General features: G+C 40.9%; 2 protein-coding genes across 2 annotated transcripts in view; one reads left to right on the top strand and one right to left on the bottom strand.

Moving 5' to 3' along the window:
- The window catches only part of itpk1b (inositol-tetrakisphosphate 1-kinase b), a 31,151-nt gene extending 21,707 nt beyond the window's left edge, over window positions 1-9,444 (bottom strand). Inside the window, exons 1-3 of the mRNA XM_053434137.1 lie at window positions 9,204-9,444; window positions 8,550-8,702; window positions 5,178-5,202 (exon numbers count right to left, since the gene is read on the bottom strand). Of these exons, the coding sequence (XP_053290112.1) occupies window positions 5,178-5,202; window positions 8,550-8,644 (120 nt within the window). The 5' untranslated portion in view covers window positions 8,645-8,702; window positions 9,204-9,444. The remainder of the gene's footprint in view (window positions 1-5,177; window positions 5,203-8,549; window positions 8,703-9,203) is intronic.
- A 2,533-nt stretch (window positions 9,445-11,977) lies between these two features.
- LOC128450578 (putative E3 ubiquitin-protein ligase UBR7) lies at window positions 11,978-16,828 on the top strand. The gene is made up of 11 exons (XM_053434122.1): window positions 11,978-12,210; window positions 12,493-12,626; window positions 12,717-12,777; window positions 12,881-12,976; window positions 13,087-13,140; window positions 13,522-13,627; window positions 13,719-13,849; window positions 14,816-15,010; window positions 15,161-15,317; window positions 15,450-15,511; window positions 15,648-16,828. The coding sequence occupies exons 1-11, from the start codon at window positions 12,094-12,096 to the stop codon at window positions 15,729-15,731; spliced, it is 1,197 nt and encodes a 398-aa protein (XP_053290097.1). The 5' UTR covers window positions 11,978-12,093; the 3' UTR covers window positions 15,732-16,828.
- Window positions 16,829-16,836: the final 8 nt, after the last annotated feature.

The following is a 16,836-nucleotide window of genomic DNA, read 5'->3' as shown; positions in this document are numbered from 1 at the left end:
ATTTGTGAATTATTTCTGTCTGTTTGTCATTGTGTGTTAACAATGAGTTTTCTGATCTCAAATCTGGCTTTTAACTTTAAACTTAAATCATTTGACCGATATGATACATTAAGCGGTAGAATTTTTTTTTGCAAAATTACAGAGCCCTAGGGATAATTAGCTTACACTTTTTTTTCACCTTATTAAATCACAGGAATCAGTGACACCCAACTTAGCTTAAATTGGCCCGAACACACCATAGATGGTAGGCCTCAGATTTCTATCACCTTATGGTAATGGTCTTTTTATCATTTAGCCTATGATAAGGTTTTTCCCCCCCAAAAAAGCATGCAGAACTTAACTAGCAGCAAAAGCTGTTGTAGAAAACAAGCTGATATAGCCTTTTTACCAAAAGTATTGTGGATGAAAAGCAACAACCAGTTGGAATACCTTGCCTCAGATTTCAGGAAGACCAAAATGATACAAGTGACAAAATTTAATAAAATCAAACAGTATGATTGCATAAGCTCAAGGAATGTAGCCCGGTAAATAAAAACAGGCAGTGGTGACGGGGCATCTCAGCAGTCCAGCTGGTTTATCAGGAATTATGTAATCCAGAGACAAAGAGCCGTGAGCATATGACAGTAAACATACATGCTGCTATTACCTTAATAGCTCTGTGCATGTAAGTCAACACTCATAAAATGTGTTGTCACCTATGGATAAACTAATACTGGGTCTTACAACACTAGCTGCTGTGAGCAGCAGTGGCGACAGGGCCTCCGCAGTGGCATGAGATACAGCAAGTTGCTAAAAAAAAAACACAGCGCTCGCTCTTGTTTTCTGTCTAGCCAGCAGTGTCAGTGCCGGCATTTTTCTGTACTCCACTGAGGCAGGGCTTTTAATCTCTTGCTTACACAACACAGAGGGCCCATCCACAGCCTGGCCCCGCAACAAAAAAGAGGACTCTACATTGGCAAAGACACATCGCAGAGGATGTAGCTCTCCTCTTTCCGTGCATACACACAGTGACCCTGCATCAGAGCTCATCCAAAAACCCAGCAGTCAAGTCACTGATGTTCTGCTAAATGCTAAAAGCAGAAATGTCAGCTAACGTCTTTGCGAGTCCCTTTGGGACTGAGAGCGAGCAGTGGGTCGTGGCAGTGATGGACAACACAGAAAACATGCTGGATCCTGGAGGGACAGGGCAGGTCAGGGCAAATATATTTTCAGCTTTGATGTAGCTTCACAGTGGGGCCAAGCTATTCCCCTGGGAAATGTAAGAACAGGAATGGTGAGGACCAAGCTCATAGTGTACTTCAGTTTTCAACATTGTTTCACTGTTTGCACCAGTTATCTTTCTTAGTTTTAGATGTTTTTAGATGGGTCATCGTAGCTGCCCTGAGCTCAAACCACACCTGGCTTTTGCTTTGTTGTCAGAGCGAGACTGTGTGTGTGTCAAGTGCAGACAGACATGTTATGAATGATTTAGTTTGTGTGCTGTGTGGCATTTGACACACTGATGTAAGAGAAACATAATTCATGTGTAGTTTGTCTCTAAGACAAACTGTGGCTAGGAGCCACACTACACATGAATTATGAGACTATACATGAGTGGATCAACACGAACGGGAAACTCCAGCCCAAAACCAAGAGGAGGATCCATAACCTTGTCCTCAGCATCTCAAGAGTCCTCAAAGTAATAACACGTTTCTGCAGCTGAATATGTTGTTCAATGAAGGCTTATGTCTTTATTACTAATACACTTATTCGAATAATATCAGGTTAACCAAAATGGATGTTTTTAAGCCTACTGGAGAGACTTCAATAGACTCAAGGGTTGAGGATAGTTAAGGAGGTAAAGGAGTCACTGTGAGGTTGACTGTGTCAAACTGTATACATCTCATCCATCATCATCATCATCATCATCAATGACTGCTCAAAAACAGTCCCATACAAGAGTTTTGAAACTTTGGTTAACACATATCTTGGCAAACCATTGTGATTGCATTTCTAATCATTTGCTCCGTCTTAACTTATCTGACTTGATGCTATTTCCAAATCACTGCGAATCTTGGTGCACTGCAGGATCGATAAATCCCCTCTAAAGAAAACCTCTTGTTTGTCATCTTCCACAAATTCAATATGTGGGTGGAATACAGGAACATGGAAGAAATTAACTTTAAATTCCTGAGGACTTACCATATCATAGAAATGGTAACTCAATAACTTTCCATTGACAGCCCACTCAAACAACGACCATTTGCTGTGATGGTTTCTCTCTCTCTCTCTCAGAGCGAATATGGGCTTCCTCAAGGCCGGGCCTGGTGAGTCAATCTTATCTATCTCTTTGATACAGACAGGTTAATACACAGAGCATCAGGTGAATGGCTTTCATGAACACTGGGCGAAGGGGTCAGTAGTAATGAAATGGCGCAACATTTTTGGGAAAAGTAGATAGAAGGTGAGGGTGATAATGAACTACTTCAAAAAATGTTATAATAAAAACTGAAATGTGAGATAATAAAAAGTCAAACTGAAGAACCGTCTGTTCTTTTCCACTTCTGTCAGTCCTGATGAAAATAAATATAGATTGTTTTCCCACACTAGAAAAGGGAATATAAAATTAGCTCCCTGGGGCTGCCAGATTTAGCAAAGATCTGTTCACACAGAATGAGATCATAACCACTGCCAACCATCTGGAGGATACACTCTCACGTGGAAATACCATCACATCAACGAGAATTACCTTAATGCTTCATTGCCTGTATCAATAACATGTCTGAAACAAGTGAAAACTTCTGATTTCAGAAACAGAGAAACGTCTCCAGGCTGCTGCTGTTGTCTGATAAACCCATAGTGAGTTTACTTTTTCATAAGTGGCAAATGTTCTTATTTGAGAAGTAAAAACCACAGAAAATTGGGCATCTTTAATTATAAAATGATGATCAACTAACAAAACAGTTGTACTTCAGTTTTCTGTGGATCAACGAATGAACCTTGTTCCAGCTTTAGTACACTGCTGTTACTCCAGCTAATCTGTGTTTACGACACAATGAATAAGAACATTAGCTTATCATTTATTTCGTCGTGAGTAATAGTTTATTCTGCCCGGAAAAGAGTTACGCTTAATTCATCCTTTGGTATCCAAGGCTGAGTTATGTTATCACCAGGATCAGCTAGTCTGTCAGACCACAGGGACAAGGTTATGTGATTAAATTGGCTGCAAGAGATAAATCTGAAGCTTTATTCTACTAAAGCTTCCTAGAGAAGGTTAAATAAACTTGATATCAATGTCACACCAATACTCCCCTACCTCCAAAACTAAAAAAAACAGACAAAACAAGCTGAATGCTTTGTCTGCAAAGAAACTAACTTTTAATTTGGATGCTTCAGTTATAGGGTTAATGTACCATCACTTCCATGAGCTAAATTTTCTTTATGTGGAAATTAGTCTTAGGCCTTTGCAAGAGTGAAATAAAAACAACACACAGGAAATAGAATAAGGTTTTAAATATGTTATCTGCCATTAGAAATTGTTGTCACTTTTTAAAAAATAAGAGTTTATGAGAAAGTGCTGCAGCTCACAAGTGTAATAGGAGAAGACAGTACAAATACTTGTATTACAAGGCCAAAGCATTACAAAGGCTGCCATTATGTTTGCTTGTGATACGGTCATGACAGTACAGGCACTGACTGGCATTGGGTGCAACACAGGCCGCCACAATACCAGTGTGAACTGAAGAACACCTCTTAGTGTCTGAGTAATCTGAGCTTTCTCAATTGGCAGTGACAGACCGGCTAAAAATAAAGAGAATTTATGCTGAATTATAGGAGGAATTATTAAAAAGCCCTCATTGGACAACAGGTAGTATAGGAAAGAGAGAAACTGGTATGGTTGGCGGGCTGCTCTAGTCCCTGGGTACCATTTGCTTAGGGTCTGTGAGGATCTGCTCTCTCCCAGGAGGGGCTGAAAGTACAGTGGGAAACAAAGCCCTGCTTACTTTGGGACTATTCCCACGACAAGGATCTTTCTGGGTGTACTGATAGCACAGTGAGAGGAAAATAATAACCTCAAAGTGAGGGGAAAAAGAACCTCCCATGAAGACGAGAGACAGCGTTAAAAAACAGGGGACGACAGGCTAATTTCCTCCTCAATGGCAGAAACCACTTTAACTGACAAGTACTATTCAGCACTGAGCCATGACATAGCAACAACTGTTTCTATGCTGCTGTATGTGCTGTGTTTAGTTGGAGTGTAGTATACTGTGAAATACCCATTAAAGACAGCAGGCTGCACTTCCCTGCGGCCTTCATTCACCTGAGCATGACTCAGCACCCATTCTTTAGTTGAGCTAACTCATTACGAGAGACGGAACATTCTTTTGCCTGAGTCACATGATGCCTTAAAGTGACATATATAAATATAAAAGCTATAAAAAGATTTAGCTGCTCGCATTTATGATCTATTCTAAAAGAAATGACTCTGTGCATACATAACTGGTGCCACATAGTACAACTCACACACACTATCAAGTGATGAAGCCAAAACATCCCGGAAACAAACGCGGCCATCTTGTTCATTTGGAGTCCCCCATATTTTTATTGCATCAAATAACTAATTAAAACCCAACTTACCGAAAAAAACTAAAAGACAATGCAACATAATTCTGAAACCATATTTGGGAAAAATGCTTTTGACATGTGCTTTGACGTTTTCATTTGGTCCATGTCCTACCCACTAACATGGAGGAGGCGGGACTTACAACCACAAGGTGGCAATCGAGAAGCTAAGGTCTCACTTTTGGAGAGTTGTCATGTCTTTCAATATTTATATATATACACATGCACAGACACAAACACACACACACCAGTTAACAGAGCTTAAGGGACGTGTTGAAATATTGTGTTGGGGTGAGCAGCTGTTGCATCACAGCTTAAGAATGAACATGGCCTGGACTGGTGAACTGTGACTGTGGCTGCTTGCAGACTGAAAATACCAAGACTTTGAATCAACTACATCAGGTACAAAGGTGGGTTATAGTACAAATCAAATAAATAAACATTTAGTAAAATTGTGTATTTTGAACTCAACCACAAGATACTTAATTTGAAAAACAACCAACAAAAATAAAAAATGTTGACTTCTGTTAAAACAAAAAAATCCTGAATCAGACCAATGAAAGTCGCCCACTTACCTGAACAACTTCTATCCCTCTTTTCCTGCAAAAGAAGATAAAAGCAGTAATCATTAATGTGATCAAAAATAAACTGAAAGTGAGGATTTTTAACATACATTGCCCGGCACTGAGAGAATCATAAAGTGATTCACCGGTGATTTCGGTACTTGTCGCTGGTAGGGGCGACAGGCAGCAGCTGTTGGAATACCTTGATAACAGAGCTTGTTGCTCACAGCATTAGTGCACTAACGTCTGTCAAAATACAACACTGACTTTTTAGATTCAGATTTTCATACCCCTGTTAGTCAATTTAAAGTACTACTTGGACACGAATTAGATGGAGACTTGTACTTGTGTGTGTGTGTGTGTGTGTATGTGTTGCAGACTGTTGTTATTTTTTCTGTGGTATTGAATCTGATTCACAATCGTAAACTTTCAGAAGTACTGCAAATTACTTTTCAGATTTCTGGTATAGTGACTTCTGTGTTAGAGACATGAGCAACTGACACATGATCCCATCTGCACCTGGACATCAAAAATAAATATCTAGTAAATTTGTGTAATAGCAAGACAGTACAGCAGTATTATTGCAGCTGAAATATCAAATCCCTCTCTCAAGCTGGAGAATATTGTACTTTACACTGCACAGAAATAAAAGTGGTTGCTTGGCAACCATCAGACCCCTACCAGAGCAGAGTTGTTGGTAGAGGCGACTGTCTGAACATAGTACACCACTCCACTGTCAACACGAAGAACCACATGTTTCTAGAAATTGGTCTAAAAGGCACAGATAATGTCTAAACCTGCTGGATTTTATTAGTCTCCACCGAGAGAAAAACAGGCGCCCAAGCAGAGGAGAGGCATTTGCATATTTCTGGTGAAGCTAGCTCCAGCAAAAAAGAAAAAAAGTAATACTTGAATGGACAAAACAACTTAGTCCTAGTCAGGGGGAATTTATACTGAGTGCAATCCAGCAACACTACCACCAACTCAGCCTGTCCGGGGTAGTTGTTTTTAAGGTTACAGCTCCATGGCAACAGCAGTGCAGCAATTCACTGCTTTACAACAATGTGGATATTTAATACTGCAGCTGGAGTGTTTCATGTGGTGTCAATGGGGACCTTAAGTTTCGGCCCATCTCAGACATGAAGATCGCCTGCTATCGTGCATTGCTGCTACACAGCGAGCAGAAAAAAAGGGATGCAGAGAGCAGATGAACAAGGGAGGCCAGGGTCAAAACTTTCTGAATAAGCTCAACACACAAGAGCATTGAGGTGTAACAAAAAACAAAAACATGCAACTTTTAATTACACCCTAACAGACTTCAGGAAGGGCTGATAATCGATTATAATTAAATACTTATTTAAAATGGCTTTGTTGTGGAAAACTTTGAGTGAATCGGTCAAACAGGAGAAACTGATTTACCTGTTGATTTGAGGCTATCTTTCATGTACAAATTGATGCAATCAGTTCATTAGAACACATACATTTTAGAGTGCTACTCTCCATAGGGTTTTAAATAATGTTATCATTGGGGTGAAAATCAAGCCACAAGCATACAAGGAAATCTCATCACTGTTGTTGCTCCAGTGGCCTTGCCTTGACAGGATGAAGTGACAATATTTTCATATCATTCAATGAAGCCCAGGCTGTCCAATTTCAAGGGCACAGCATTTTTCTTAATCAGGTATTTGTGATTAAGTAGGAAGCCTCTAAATTGCTGTGCGAGGGTAAGGGACACAAACATGAACCCTAGTGGCCCTGAGCAGAAGGAACCCCTTAAAGTCCAGCTGCACGAGACAGGGTACACTCAACACTGGAGCACTTGCCATGTCAGCTGCGTGCCACATGATAAGGGGGATAGAATTTAGTCATTTAAAAAAAATCTACTTCTAAACGGTAGCAGGTGAGAGATGTCACTTGAGTCTGTGAGAGCTTTATAACCGCAGGGAGAAAACTAATCTATATTGTCACAGCCCCTATATGACGCTGCTATATTACGAAGGAAATGTGTCAGAAATAGGTCAAAAAGAACTAGAAGTAGAAAACAAGTTGTGAATTGAGTGACTGGGCCACAGAAGCCATTCAAGAGCTATTTTCCATTTAAAAGTGCTTGTATTTGTTGTTGTTCTTGTAAAAAGGACCTGATCTTCCTGATCGTCACAAACATGACCTTTTAACACTCAGGACACACCCTTCATGCAGGGGGTGGGTGTTCCTTTAAGGTTTATGAGGCGATTAAAAATGTTTTGTGGATTACAGTGTTGCAATCTGCAGTCCATCAGGTCACTTTGTGGAGCAACACTACTCCTATAGAAGGTGAACATTTTTCATAGGTTGCTAAATCAAAAGACTCCAAACTCTTGCTCCGTGCACATTGCTGCTGACATATGTGTTTTCAGGACAACTGAAGTCCTCATACAGCACAGGTAGAAAGGCAGTGTTGCAATGAAAGGTGCTGAAGAAAATCCATGCAATACTTTGTAATATTTTGCTCAGCTGAAGATGGACAAGCTACAACGAGACAAATAAATACAACACCCATTAAGCCAGAACCATTAAGGCCGGGGGAATCAGAACAAATCCATGTTAGAGTAGAAACATGCAGATATTATATTCACATCCAACTGGTGTGCAGACAATTTTTGTCTTCTGATAAGAGTTGAAACACACCCTTGATTAAATTCATGATATGGCTCTGCATGTGGACAAATACTGTATATCTTGTTGTAGCTAAATAAAACGTCTCAATTCTAGAGACAAAGACGATTGGTCTCTTTGATCACAGATTTCAAGTTACCATGAGTATAGAACTGAAATAGTCACAGAGCAAATTCTGCGGTTTTAACAAGGTGGAGATTTGTTCCTCTTTATGTTGACACACACACACACACACCAGCCATTAAATGTCATGCATCGGGACAATTAAAGTAAATAAGACCATCTGTTTTAGCTGCCAGTCCTGTTACACAGGTACCTTTAACTGAGATCAGCAGCTCTGCCTACACACATTCCCTCCTCGCACCATGTTTCAACAAGCACGGATTTGAGACATAACAAACAAAACCTACTACAGTAAAAGAGAAAAGCTGCAGACGCTCGACTTCTTCGGGGGTCTCCTTCCTCCGGCAGAGAGTTAAAGAATCAGAGTTAACTCACTGATACTGTGTGCGTGTGTGTGTGTGTGAAAGAGAAATCTCTAATGGAGGGGAGGAGGGGCTCGACTGTCCTGTTTGTAATTGTCTGACAGCACACCTCTTAATTCACTGTAGCATAAATATTTAATTAATGATGTAGACCCACTGTGGATGCATGTCAGGGTGGTGGTGTTGTTGTTGTTGTTGTTGTTGTTGCCCTGTATGCAGTGAAATCGGTCTTCTGGCCACATACCTGCACAGATCAGCAAAGGCCTGGAAATTCAGCTTCTTCATCTTCTTCTCGCTGAGCCAGTAGCCGACTCTCCGGCCCTTCAGGAAGGTCTGCATCTCCACTGTTCCCCCTGGTCCTGCTCCGGAGTGAGACGTCGGCGGCTGGAGGCTCAACCTGGAACAAACACAGGACACTGTTACGTTCACGTTCGTCACGGCCAACCAGGGGCTGCTGAGAGACGACCACGCTCAAAGTTGACGAGTCGAACCAACAAACTCCCCGTGTGTCCCCTCAACATTACACCCCCCCCCCCCCCCCCCCCCTCATATTCAACACGATACATCCCCCCCAACCCATAGTACAGCGAGAGAGCTCCAGCATCCGCGATCCACACACTCCGACCCTCGTTCCCTGAAGCTAACCCCAGCCGCTAACGTTAGCTGGCTAGCTGGGGAGTGACAGTCTGCCAAGCTAACCGAGGGCATGCGACTGGGAGACGTTAAGCTAGCTCGCCGTGGAGCTCACCCAGCGTCCACCTCACCTCCACATGTCGGGCGAGTTAACCGGCCAGCGAGGGCGACTTGGCAACAACCAAAAAGAAAAAGATGAAGCGACTGACATGACAAGGAATTGCAGCTGGCAGCTAGAGAAGCTGCGTGCGCGGAGCTAACTAACCTGGTAGTTATTTTAGCACAGTTCCCCCTCCTCTGCGTGTGTCCTCTGAGCAAAACTAGCTCCGGTGGTGGCCCATTGTCGGTCCGTGCTGCGGGGGAGGACGAGAAGTTTTCCGGGCAGGTGACAGATGACAGACAGGTTGAGAGGTTCCTGGTGTTTTCCGTCTCTGAGCTCCACTGGCGGCTCACACCCAGGATCCCGGAGACTGCTGCTGCCTTCACGGACGCTCGGAAAGTACCACTCCCCCGCTATCCAATCATAGCCCGCCTCTTGGTTTCACGTGCTGCTGCCATGACTTCCTCATCGATTCCACCCCATTAATCGATTGATCATTTCGTCCATGAGATGTCGAAACAGGTTTCTGGTTTCGTTTGAGCAACACACCCAAATTTGAATAGCCCATTTTCCTTTATAACACAAACAGAACTCTTTTTACAAATTGATTGGTTATATGTATAATCTCCCTAATCAATCAATTTGTCAATGAATTTTTAATAAATTCTATAAAATAAAAAAACAGCTTTTTTTTCAATCGTTCATTTTTTCGCGATCATGTAAATAAAAAAAGAGAAAATATACAAACAAGTTGAAAATAATAAACAGAAAAAAATATTATTTATAAACAGTGATGGGGGGGGGGGGAGTAAAACGCTTCATGATTTAATCCACACATTCGAAAAGGAGTGAGAAGACGAAAAAATAAAAACTCTGATTCATGTCTTGATTCATTGTAGCGACATGCCAAATCTCAAACATCATTCAGTTACAACACAAGACCCAGAAAGTGAGCCTTGATGACAAAACAAAAAAATGCACATAAACGTAAATATATATATCAATATATATATATATATGTATATTGTTATATTTGATCAAAATAACAAAACTTTCTAGATACAATTTCAGATAAAGTACAATCAAAATAAAATTTACAGCACCACTATAAATTCTTTCAGTTTATAAATTGACAGCCATCTGCAGATTGACTTCTGACTAGTTGTTAAATGTTTGTATTAAGTTCTGTTCAATACTGTCAGGAAGTAGGAGTATAGATCAGAAAAAAAAAATGTGTTAAATATTAACCAACTGTCGTTTGCACAATGATCTGATTTTATACGTTGGCACGTTGTTGTTTGTATAATGAGCAGAAGTCTGCAATCGTCCAACAGATTTGGCGGGCTACCAGATAAACATGGCACAGGAGTGCCATCCCCTGGATAAGAAGTGTAACATATAGTAATTACTTTTTATATCATTTTATTTTATTTTTCAGGTTTACAGAAAACGTAGCATACAACATATACCCCAAAATAATACACAGGCTGTTGGGATTTTCATTATATGAATATGTGTAGAATGGGTGACTGTAAATAAATAAAAATCTACAAATGTAGATCCACATTTGGTAATATAAGTAGGGCAGGCATTACTTTTACGATAGGCATTCAGCATACGTATTTGAACAAGTTTAGGAGTGTCATTATTTGTCTTGCTTTCCATTCCAAAGATAACAATGAGGTTTTGAAAAACGAAACAAAACAATAATACACAAAAGAACAGACAGTGCTGGAGGCTTTGAGGAGGACAGACCTGCCGCTTCCAGTCCTTCTCTGCTGCATCTACCATCAGGACACGTATGTGAGGTTAGTCTGACAGGCTCTTACATTTGATCTTTAAGCTTCGATAATAACCAGTGTGAAGTCACACTTATTATATATTTTGGTAATTTTCGATTATATCAACATAGATTAGATTGCCAGGCTATAAACGTTTGTGTATATTTCAACTGGCTGATAATAATGTGGTTTGACATAGTTTTAAAGGAAAATTCACGTTTAATAAGTTGTCAGTGAATAAATTGTTTATCAAAGTTACAGTTTTTTTTTTTACACAATCTAGTATTTTTGTAAAGATCGGTCGATGTGAACATGTTCCGGGGGTTTTGGGGGCACCTTTGAGCCATTTTGCCACACCCATTGAATATTGAACACTGTGATTCTTGTAGAGCGTCAAAAACCAAGGTTGGAAACTGCTGGGTTATTCTCTAACATAGGTTTTTAAAGCATGTTAAATCATCCAGTTACTAAAATCCAAAAATTTAAAATTAACTTTTAAGTAAGGCTTTCAAATATACGTAGTAAATAGAAAATACAATGTTTTTTCTCTGAAATGTGTATCAAAAGCAGCATAGAATGATACACACACACACACACACACACACACACACACACACACACACACACACACACACACACACAATAATGTGTCCATTTTCTTCCTTTCCTTAGTTTCTCATGGGAATGAGCATTTGATCCAATCCTTATTGTTACATTTTCGGTGAGACCCTGAGAACTATCAATTATTTCTGTAAATTGTACTTTATAACGGCTGACTTAATAATGTTAAGATAGAGGCAGGTGCAAAGTGAAATTGAAATACATAAATTGCAAAAAGTATTACGGAGAAAATGATAATCGATTACTGAAAATAGAGTAAATTTAGATATAAAAAGTAAAGTAAATATAAATCCTACATTATTCCTCCTTAAATAGTTTATAAAACATGTTTACAGTTGTATAACCTGCTTTTCCGAATCAATAAACCACTGAATAAACAATCTTTAAACTCGTGCAAAACAATCCAATGTCACATTAGTCTTATACGTTACACGCAAGTGAACAACAAAATAATTTACTATCATCTATTGATTGTTGATCTGTACCTTTGATCTGTACGTCTCTTACGTCACTTCCTCCACGTGGTCTAGGCCCCAATCTCCCGCCCGGAACAGTCGTTTGTCAACACCGTGCTGCTGCTGCTCACACTCAGTCGTGTTCGTGTCTTTGTGTGTCTCTCCTTCACCGTCTTTTAGTTTTTTTTAAATTCCAGAATGGCTGAACACAAAGGAGAGTCCGAGCTCCACGATGCTGCCGTCAGCGAGGAGGACCTGGAGACAGCTTTGTGTGTTCTGGCAGGAAGCGACCCAGAAAACTGCTCCTATTCCCGGGTAAGAAAAGCCTCCTGCACCGCATTTCCGCAGCCAGAGTCAGCATCTATCTGCAGTATTATTTAAATATATAATGTTGTTCCACAGTATAGTATTGTTGTTGCTATATTGGTTTGTATTATGTATGGGAAACCGATTAAACTATGATAAAATGGCATTGTCTTGCAAAATACCACTGCAGCACTTCTATTTACCATGATGGTCTATATTTCCTTCTTTCAGAGTATGAAATAAATAGTTATTTATTACATGATGTTGTAAATAACGTGTTGACTGTTGCAGGGCTATGTGAAGAGACAGGCTGTGTTTGCCTGCAACACCTGCACCCCCAGTGCTGCAGAGCCTGCTGGGATATGTCTGGCCTGTGCCAACAAGTGCCACGATGGACACGACATCTTTGAGCTGTACACCAAAAGGTATTTAGGATACAGGTTTTACACCACAGCTTGCTCAATCATTGAATCTGTGGGGCGATAAGTCAATTTAAATCCTTTTTCTTTTTGTAGAAATTTTCGCTGTGATTGCGGCAATAGCAAGTTTGGCGATTTCCAGTGTCAGCTGATGAGTGTGAGTCCGCTGCTTTTGATCGAACTGAGGTTTCATCACCCAGCTTGTGTTCTTGTGTTGCACCTCATGGTTGCTGAAGTTCCTCCGCTTCTTCTATTCACAGGCAAAGGACGAGGAAAATGTCAGAAATCAATACAACCACAACTTCAGTGGCTTCTACTGCACGTGTGATCGGCCGTACCCAGACGCAGACGATCAGGTATTCCTCTTCGATTTTTCTCATGCAAATAACATATTAATTCAATCTACTGTTTGTTTTTGTCTCTGATCTGTCACTATAAACATTGTTTTCCTAAAATCACTCAACAGGTCAACGATGAGATGATTCAGTGTGTTGTCTGTGAGGACTGGTTTCATAGCGGGGTAAGCACGTGTCTGTTTGTTTTGATCAAAATCAGCTGAAATACATGAAAACCTTTATTCAAGTGCTAATTTTCTTTATTTACGCTCTATAGATTTAATTGAATGTGTTTTTTATTCATTTATAGTTGTTTATGATACAAGTTTCTAGTTAAACTGTAAAATATAAAGCATCCAATACATTTATTTGTCATAAGGGATTAATAACATCCAAGGATTCATTGCTTTTAAATATATTCCAAATATTGGCAGCAGAATCAGCCCCTAAAAACCTGTATCCTTCAGGCTCTAATTAAAGTGAAAGGGTGTCGCAGCACTTCCTTATTTCTGATCTGAATTTGAACTCCACTTTAAGTCATCTGCTCTTCATGTGGTCCCTCACAGCACCTGGGCTGCTCTGCAGGGGAACCTGAAGAGCTGCAGGAGATGGTGTGTGAGGCGTGCATGAACAAGGCTCCTGTTCTATGGACATACGCCGCTCACTTTGCAGGTAACTCATCCTCCCAATAAACAACCTGTCTGTCTCAACTTTTGACAGTAATGTTCTGAAAGTCGTTTTCCACTCCTGCTTCTGCCTTCAGTGCCACCGGTGATCAGCGTCGGTCATCCTGAGGAGGAGGAGGAAGTTGACGTTGAGGAGCAAGGTGACAAAGAGGAATCCAGGCAAAGTGGGGAAGAAGCAACAACCAGTGTTGAGGACACAAAGCAGGAGGTGAGAGACTAAGCTAATGAGAACATATGTTTCCATCTTAAAATGGAGTTTTTTTTACTTTCACATAGGAAAATATGATTTTCTTTCCCCCATTAATGAGATAACAAATTAAACAGTACAAATGTCTAATAAGTAAAAAGCCTGTTAGAAGTGTTGTGAAAGAACATTTTACGTCATCACTGACATTTGCAGCTTTAAACAACTGTTATTTTAGCATCTATTAAATGAAGAGTTTCAGCAAAGGGATTCGTGAGGAAAATATTGAACCCATCTACAGCATTTTCAATCTCCCGGCATTTAATGCTGGGGAGTGTAGTGATCAGTGTGTCTAGGCCCCTGCAATCATATATATTTTTAAAGCACAACTCAAACCATTTTGTTTATTTCTGACATTTTACAATTGTGTTAACCAGGTGGTGAAGTTTTGTGTTTCATTAGAGAAATATTACGACTAATGATAACTTGCGGTTATCATTACCTCCGTCAAGATGGATTGTCAGCAGGATTACACAAAAGTTACTGAACATATTCTTCGAAGTTAGATTTTTATCAGTTTTTTTAACATTGTGTGAAAGATCTATTTTTTTTAAACAATTGATGCCAGCCTGCCACTAGGTGGGGCTGGAGAGCAATGAGGGGATTATAGCTCTGACTCAGAGAGCAGGCTCTAGTTCCTGATATCATGCGTTCCCCTCCTCTGGGTAATTAGAGGAGAAATGACCCATGAGGCACTGCTTCTCCTGCTCTGCAGACGGCTTTGGCCAGGCTTCACAGGACAGCTTACTGTAAACTGGTGATTTTCATCGCCCAATCATGTCATCGTGTCAGTCGCCTTGAGACATCCCCTGGATGAGTCTGCAGTGCTGTGTGCAGCGATGTTTCACAAAGCCCAGGTGTTATCCTCTATCCCTCCTGGCAGTGTAACACAGTAACCCACGCCGTCCTCTCCTGCTATTTGCATCTTAGGAAGCGCTGAACCAGGGCTCCCCGGGCAAACGGAGCCACGAGCAGATGACGGGCAGCCCTGGAAAGGCCACGACCAAATCGGAGACATGCAGGCTGAAGAAGCTGCAGGACCAGGGGCGGGAGAGGCTGAGACAGGGAGCCGTGTTCTGGCCGTACAGCTGGCGCTCCGAGCTTTGCACCTGCACAAGCTGCAAGGTGGGTCACAAATTATACGCTAAGGTTGTAAAGAGCCACTTGCCCGTGTTTGCTCTCCCAAGTTGATCCTGCTTAATGTGACAGTATCTCCGAAGCACATCAGCATCTTTTTTTAATGACTGTTTTCTTTGGTCACCCATCGGCGCGCAGAGGGCTTACGTGGCGGCCGAGGTGCAGTTCCTCATGGATCAGTTCGACACCATTCTGGCCTACGAGAACAAAGGTTTGGATGAGCCGTTCGGCCAGCACCCGCTAATGGCACTAACAAGCTCGATGGACCGTGTGCAGCAGCTGGAGATCATTTACGGTGAGCATGGCGTGGGCAGCGGGGAAACATGAGGTCACCTTGCCAACTAGGTGTTAATCTTTTAAATTTAAAAGGCAGAGGTGATTGACTGAGATTCAATGTGGTAAAATGAATCCCATCTTCTTCCCTCAGGTTTCAACGAGATGACGACTTCTATCAGTGCGTTTTTACACCAGTGTGTCGCTGATGGAAAGGTGAGACATGGACGTCTTATTGACGCCTTATTTTTATCCGGACACTGTTTGGTTAATTGCCCATGGGCTTTGTGGTCCTATTTGATGGACACTGTTCCTTTCTGTATGCCCGTCTGACTCCTTCTGTTTTCATCAGACGCTCACCGTCGAAGCCGTGCATCAGCTCTTTGATGAGCTGCGTGCGAGAAAAAAACGCAGAACTGACCCAGGATACCAGTAAAGAGGCGGCCAGAAAGCAGACATCATATGCCAGGTTCATTCGGTGCTTTTGAGTGAAAGAATGTAAGAATGTGTCATGTGGAAAACAACCCTTCTTTCTTATAATAGGTCTTTTTTGCTGCAAACCACATTATCCTTAAGCTTGAACAAATGCAAAGAGAACTGATTTCCAGTTCTTGTTGTAAAATGGTTCAACTCATTACTAAGTAAAGATTGTACATTTTCAAGTCCAGTTGTTTTGATTGATTGTGATGCCTTAACTTTGAAGCTCGTGATGCAACTTTTACTTGAAACATTCATTGATTTGAAATGTGCATCTTTACGAAAGACATTGTTTTTCACTTTTTTTTTTGTGGGTTATGAGAGTTGTTCACATGATGATGCCATGTGCATGTTTGAGAACACGTCCATGCATTTAATCTGAGTTACATTCTTGTACTTGTTTACACCTGAGGGTTTAGGTAAAGAGGTTATTCTGGTGGCAACCAGTTAAGACCAGAGACTGTTCATGAAGATGGACGACATGACAGCTCTCTGAATGTGAAGCCAAAGCGCCATGGAGAAGAGGGCATAAACCCTGCCTCATGATAGTGGAGGGGACAAAGGCCAAAAGTCAAAATAAATGTTCTCAAAGATGGTTCCTGGGTTCCTCTGCCAAGAAGGTTATGTTTTCCTCCCAGTTTGTTTATTTGCAGGATTATGCAAAGATTGCTGGAGGGATTTTCAGGAAACTTTAAGGGATGTGGTATGAGTTCTGACTCAGTTCCAGACCCATACCGCATCCCTCAAAGTTTACTTTATTTTCAAATGTATTTTTGTTGATTTCTCAGAATAATTCATGGTTCTCGATCTGCAAAGAAATCTGATGTTTAGGGGACTGAGTGTGTGCAATTTGGTTCAGATGCCACGAAAAATCATGATCGTGCACTTTTGGTTTTAAGTAGTTTTCACACTGATGTGTCCAAGTGTTCATTTTACCAAGATGTTTGGTTTTAATTAGTTATTTGATGCAATAAAGACAGGGCGATGTTAAGGGATGTTGCTGCTGTGTGTGAATTCATGTTCATAATAAAGAAATCCCATATCACCCAAATGAGATCAAGTGA

The sequence above is a fragment of the Pleuronectes platessa genome, chromosome 11 (assembly GCF_947347685.1).
Source record: "Pleuronectes platessa chromosome 11, fPlePla1.1, whole genome shotgun sequence".
Taxonomy (NCBI): domain Eukaryota; kingdom Metazoa; phylum Chordata; class Actinopteri; order Pleuronectiformes; family Pleuronectidae; genus Pleuronectes; species Pleuronectes platessa.
The sequence above is the reverse complement of the archived record's forward strand: the minus strand, read 5'-3'. Positions and strand labels throughout refer to the sequence as shown.

Coding starts and splice junctions, on each gene's coding strand:
- LOC128450578 (XM_053434122.1), top strand. CDS start 12,094: ATGGCTGAACACAAAGGAGAGTCCGAGCTCCACGATGCTGCCGTCAGC. Junction 12,211..12,492: donor AAAACTGCTCCTATTCCCGG/GTAAGAAAAGCC, acceptor TGACTGTTGCAG/GGCTATGTGAAGAGACAGGC. Junction 13,628..13,718: donor ATACGCCGCTCACTTTGCAG/GTAACTCATCCT, acceptor TTCTGCCTTCAG/TGCCACCGGTGATCAGCGTC.